The 6,622-nt window shown below is 41.4% G+C and overlaps 1 protein-coding gene across 1 annotated transcript; it reads right to left on the bottom strand.

Annotated features, from left to right (window-relative positions):
* Positions 1-205: 205 nt before the first annotated feature.
* LOC148017975 (subtilisin-like protease SBT4.14) lies at positions 206-6,303 on the bottom strand (the record flags this gene model as incomplete). The annotated part of the gene is made up of 10 exons (XM_087661532.1): positions 206-765; positions 1,363-1,579; positions 1,829-1,940; positions 2,312-2,536; positions 2,637-2,728; positions 3,503-4,031; positions 4,754-4,865; positions 5,011-5,154; positions 5,466-5,563; positions 6,275-6,303. Coding segments are annotated over 10 exons (2,118 nt in total), but the record flags the coding sequence as incomplete, so codon positions are not given.
* Between the last annotated feature and the right edge of the window lie 319 nt (positions 6,304-6,622).

The following is a 6,622-nucleotide window of genomic DNA, read 5'->3' as shown; positions in this document are numbered from 1 at the left end:
GGCACCTAGGCCATGACCTTCAAGACTAATTAACTCTATGCTTTTACGTGATAATTGGGAATTGGGTCAATTGGAAATTGAGCCTGAAATATTTCTATATGGCTCTTCCCATGGCATGAGGCAAAGATGGTTATTCGGACAAAAAGACATGGTGGGGCATTATAACTGCATGTGGCCATGTCGAAGGAGTGCGATATGGACGTTTTTAATCAGACAAAAGGTAGGCCAAGACGGGGGTGCGCACGGAGTGGGAGGCACTGGACCAGACGAGGGACGCCGACAAGGTGGTGACGGAGCCAAGGCCGGGGGCTCTCACGGACACTTGGAACGACTGCTGCTGGCCGGCAGACGTGAAGGTGAGCTGGGAGGTGGACAGTTGGACGTCCATGCCAGGTGGCGCCTGCAGAGTGGCCGCGAAGGTGGTAGAGGTGGCATTGGATGGCGTGGCCACGTAGGTGACCGTGCGCGTGGTGGTGTACCAGGAGTTCTTGAGGTCGATGGGGTAGGCGGCGACGACGGCGGGGTAGTTGAGGCTGGCGGGAGCATCGCTACCGTCCGATGCCGGGCAGCGGACGCTGTCGACGCCCGTGATCACCGCCAGCTGGCTGGAGTTGTACCCGTGCGTGCAGAGATACAATGCATAGTCTAGCCACCCCGCGTCGTACACCAGCCCTGGGTCGATCGCAGCCGTCGGATTGATCTGTCCCGCCCCATACCCGAACTCCATGTCCTCATTGTGGTGCAGGCTGGGATCGAATGGTTTTGCTGTGCCGATAAAACAAAACGACAGCGAATTTATCAAACGGTTACAGTTCATTTCAATCCTTAAATAAATATACCTTTCCCTCAACCTTAGACTGAAAGAAATTACAAATAAAAGAGCACACTCGCTTAATCAGCTTGCTCATGGGGTCATGCACAGTTGTTAATATGTGACTCTAGTAGAGGATGCACATCATGACCATGTACATGGTATATATATCACCAAAACAAACAACAACAACAAACATGTCTTTCCAATAATTTAATAAAACTTTCCCTCCTCTAAGACTATAAGATGATACCCATACAATGATATTTAATTCTTTATAGTTCTAGTTATTTACCTTCATGTCGTCATGTAGTGGTTGACTTACAAACTTTCTTCACTTTTGATTGTGTGAGATCAATAGATTGTAATTTTGAAACTTCTTCTTAGGTTCACAACATGCGATTGTTGTTCTATTTAAGCATCCATGTGCCCTTGAAAATTATTAGCATGTTAACTGAAAAACCTTATGTGGATTTTTTCTACATGAGATTAGGTTTTCATTTTGATTTAGAGAGAACTTTTCTTATGAAATCTGTTGTAAAGATCAAAACCTGTGGTCATAAGTGCTGACTTAACAGCTGCCGGACTCCATTCTGGGTGAAAAGACTTCACGTATGCTGCCGCTCCAGCAGCATGTGGTGTTGCCATGGATGTACCAGAAATAATGTTAAACATGGAGAAGCGATTGTCCAAATCTAAATTATCTGTAATAGTATCCTTCAAGGACCATGCTGCTAAGATGTCCACTCCAGGTGCAGCTATATCAGGCTACAAAAAGTTTTGAACAATTGGTTTCATGTTATCTTATAAAGATATGTGCAAATCAATCTTTCAACTTGTTTTCTTTTTATATAAGTTATAGACTAAACACCTAATGGTAGTGCATTTGGGGTATCCCTTTTTGCTTATTTTTAGAGCTATCAAGATGTAGCATACTTCGAACTATATTAGTGTTGGATTACTACATCATAGTTGAAAACCATTTCGTGACTTCACCACTTATTCAAATCACCATACCTTCATAATGTCAGGCGAGATGATATTAGGACCCCTTGATGAAAAATATGCTGTAGTTGGGGCTGACACATTAAAGGAGGCCTCACAAGGTAAAATCTTGGCGGTGGGATTCCTACAGACATATAATATATGACATGATGAGGTCATATTAGGATGTAAGGGCTTTCTAAGTACAATAAATCAACTATTATAGAAAACTCAAACAAATAGCTTTAGGTCAATTGTAGGAAATTGGCAATTCATCCATACCACCACATGCACTTCTAGTGACATGCCCTCATTTTTCTTTCAAGTGTGGGTTTCCAATATGCCACTTAAGGCTTAATCAAACATGATAAGAAATTTTGAATGCACCCAAGACGGAAAATGTAATGGTTCTTGTCTACTAATTCTTTACCATTAGGATGCTTTCCAAAATCTCATCATTTTTAAAAAATACATGAGTAAAATCTATGAGTCACCCATGTTATAGAGTATCCTTACCTGGTCTCATTTATATAACTTGCAACAAGTGCTCCCTCTGATGTACCAACAATACTTGTTGGCACCAAAAGAGTGAATGCCACAGAAGGGTCCTCAATTGAATAGATGAGACCTACACCTTTTGCTTTTCGCACACTTTCATCGACATTTCCATTACCTCCTTCCTCACAATAAACTATTTTTCCCTTCACCTTATGAGGGTCCAATACTCCAACGTCACAAAAGCTATTGGATGAAAAGACAAAGTAGTTTTAGAAATCATTAGTTAAACATTGCTTACATTCAATTCACATGACAATGTGAGATGTTTAACTCCAATGTTTACCTAAGGTCATAAGTGGAATTTTCAAAGTCCCCATTTGCTCCGGATATCAAGGGGAACCATTTATCCTCTGTGTATGTATTGAGACATGTGCCCTACAAAAATAGTTGAAGATTAGAGTAGGAATGCATACAAAAGCTCTCAAGAAAGCTTGATTTTCAAGTTATGAAATATTGTATGAAAATATTAGGTGCTAAAGAAACTGGTCTCTTGAAAAGGTTAATTAGCTACAATTGTAGTACATGCTTTATTCCCATGTTTTTAGATGTGTAAATAAATGCATCTGTACAAAGTTGCTATTCATCACTAATGATTTAGGGCATATATGATGCACTCTAGGAGTATCACCTAGTCACGTATATTGTTTTACCCAAGTAAGATAAGCATGTGGTATTGAACGAGGCTTATGTGATCAAGATATTGTAAGGATTGTTTTGGTGGATTATGGAGCAACAGATTGCTTCTACTTCATAGGTAAGGAGGAATTTATGGAAACTTCTTGGATTTCCCAACGGAAGTTAGCAAGTTTAATTTACATCTAATTTTTATGTATCACTCTCCAAATGTTTTACTGAAAAATTAGTAGTGACAACAATAAAGACATCACGAGGCCTTTGTTTCTTTTTGCTTGATTAGTGATGTGAACCTAAATGAGTTTGTAGAATGTGTTGAGAATATGATATAAGGCTAATGATAGTGATCTACATTGATTTGAATATGTCGACGATAGGATTATTGCGTTAAGCTGAATTAGTTGGAATGTGTTGGAAATATGATATCGAAGGTGAGGTATAGTGACTAAACTCGTGCAAGCATGATGAGTGTGGAAGATAATGCAAGTGACGCATGAAAGGAAAGGTTAAACGGACCGTGATGGTGCGGTTGTTGCCGAGGAGGACGGGGGCGAAGAAGCTGCGGTCGATGGAGGAGGCAGCAACGGTGAGGATCCAGGGGGCGATGTTGACGGCAGGGAAGTTGGGGTGGGCATTGCCAGCGGCGCAGGAGACTAGGACGCCCTGCTGGGTCGCGTGGAAGGCGGCGATGGCGATGGTGTCGACGGAGTAGTCGTGCGGGATGAGGCCGCCGATGGAGAGGGAGAGCAGGTGGACGCCGTCATGTAGGGCCTCGTCGAAGGCCGACAGGATATCGGCGTCATTACAGAAGCCCCCCAGCCAGCACACCTTGTAGATGGCCACCCTCGCCCCAGGCACCCCCCCTCGCGCGTTCCCCTCCGCTAGCCCATACAGGCTCGCCCCCGTCGCCACCGCCCCCGCCGCCGTCGAGCTCGTGTGGCTTCCATGGCCGTCCGTGTCCCTTGCCGACTTTACTTCCGTGTCGCCTAAAACCAGCCCCGCCGCCTCTATCCCTTTGTAGAAATACTTTGCTCCTATCACTTTCCTGCACAGCCATAAATTACACAAACAAGTCTTCAAACACTTGCCCATATGGGAAAAAGGGGTGGCTCTCCCTCTCGTTTTGCCTCTATAGTGTTTACTATCCTATGACATCGCCATAATTCACAATGGACATTGTAGTGGTGATTTTTCTAGAACCTCTTGTGATCTTTGTAGGGTCGATGTGCTCATATAAGGTCATTTTAGATGCCCATCAAAATGCACATAATGGGCAATCCATTTTCTCTCCTCATTACGTCAACAACAAAGGGGCAGCTAAGAGAGTGACAAATGAGCATTTTATTGTATTAAAAATTCATAGAGCTGTACAGACATTTACATGGTTTTAGCGTTGGACTGATATTAAACTTGTATAGCATACATAACAATCTATGATAATATGCTAGCTTCAAATGGCCTTAAAGTGTGTAGCTGTTCTGCTAAATTGTTAGTAAATTAGGATGTGCTGCCTTTTGCCTTTTGGGGGGTGTCATCTTATTGCCTCCTTTACCTAAAGAAAGGTGGATCTTTTCATCGAGGCTTTGTGCTTAGTAGAATATTCATTGTCAAAAACTATTTTGTTTATAAATTCATTCAACAAGAGCATATTATAATAAATGGGAGTCAAATTGCATAATGTCCTCAAAGTAAATTTTGTTGAGGTCTACCCCTATATAACTATAGATGTTATTACCACATTCATGGCCTTCATTTTTTGGAACTCACTTGTTACAATTTGCTGGGGTGAATTGAACTCCTGCCACACATTCCCCTTTCCAACTTCTTGGGATGGGTCCAAAATGAGTGTCATTGAACATTGGATTTTCAGGCCATACCCCTACACAAAACTCATTATGATCACTAATACTTGTGTAGGTCTACTTTGAATGTTTCTTTATCTTCTAATCAAATGCTCATAAGTAGATATTCCTTCTATGATGCGTAGTAATGACGTATTCTAATAAACTCATAAGAGAGGTCACCTGAGTCAATAATGCCCACAATAACATTACTCTCCCCGGTTGCATTTCTTGGACTTGTAGATGTGAGGCCCACAAAGTCCCATGATCTTGTAGTTAAGAGATGCTTAATTTTGCTTTCAAAAATAGAAATAACACCTTTTGTCTCTATATGGAGAAAAAATGAAAAACATTAGCATGTCTAAAGCACTCATACAAGGTAAAAAATTTATATAGTTGCATTAAAAGGTTATATGATTAAGTTTGAGATATTAAAATCCCAAATGTCTAATACATTTGAAAGATGATGAGTGACAATGCTTGTAAATGATTTATTTTGCATGTTTTGAAGGATAATTTGATCGTTATTGTACATAATAGCTCATACGTTTATTCAATAAAAAGATTATTGTGATCTATGTTCTAAGATTGTTAAGAATATTGAAAGTTCTCAATGAAACAAATAAGTAGTTAATCACCTCTCAAGGTTTTGACTTCCTTTAGAGAAAGGATTGCAGCAAATCCATTGAAGCTTTTGGTGTAACTAACCACGTGGGATGCACGAGCGACATCTTCCCTGCAAGGATTAAATCAATCCTTAGTAAAGTTCAGCTCACACCTTCAACATCATAGCTAGGTGCTTTGGATGCAAATATAGTCCTAGAAAACCTTTCGTTATGAGGAAAACCCTTTGAAAAGTTCACCCTAAACCTAGAGATTGATATGTCCTATACTGGATGTGCATATGCTTCCTAAAAGGATTTGGCAAGTCTATGAACTTTAAAAAGTTGAGGCAAAATTGGTGCTCTTATATAAGGTGCAATGGCATGTGCTAGTATGTTATAACAAGAATATGCATTTCAAGGCAAGAAGTTGTAGTGATTTTCCATTGGAGAAGCCCCATGTAGAATTATTAACATTAAGAGCTTCTGGGAAAAGGAGGCCACTCCACACGTAGGCTGTTGCAATGGAGTACGAGGATCATCAGCATGGAGGGGAGTTATTCTTGATGTTCCTCTACAACAAACTAGGTATGTGTTAGCTCCCTTGCACAATCTCGTGATGTGTCCCAAGTTTCTGAAGTCTAAAGAACGGAGAGAGATGTATATAAACGTAATTTAGGACATGAAGGTTCATGTACAGAAGAATGTCTAAAACTTCCTGTCCGTGAGTTGTCCATGCATGCGTGATACTCTCATGTTGGTCTTAGATGGGCTAGCTACCTCGGCTCTGGCCTTAGAAAATGGGCTCGTCTGGACAGATGAGAGCAATTGGATGTGCTAGTTACCTCGGCTTGACAGAGGAGAGCAATTTGATGTGCGACTCTCTAATCTCAGCTTCGCTCGTATACCCTCGAGGCACACCTCCCAGGTACACGATATGGAGCTGAATTAAGAATGAAACAAGACATTCCAATCCAATTACACAGTATTATGAGATCAGCCCATCTCCCCGGCTTCAATGATCAATTTGCTACTTCATGTTGCATATAAAGTGAACCTTGTTCATCTCTTTTATATCGCCAGTTTCTGGTAGTCCGGCAGTCTGCGGGAATACGAAGCTGGCCGACGCTATCAAGTGGTGTAATCGCAGCATCATCGCAAGTCCAATCAGAACTGAGACACTGAGATTACCC

The sequence above is a fragment of the Lygodium microphyllum genome, chromosome 21, assembly GCF_053477565.2.
Source record: "Lygodium microphyllum isolate KBCC chromosome 21, Lygodium_microphyllum_v1.1.10, whole genome shotgun sequence".
NCBI lineage: Eukaryota > Viridiplantae > Streptophyta > Polypodiopsida > Schizaeales > Lygodiaceae > Lygodium > Lygodium microphyllum.
Note: the sequence above shows the minus strand (reverse complement) of the source record. Positions and strands in the feature narration are given on the sequence as shown.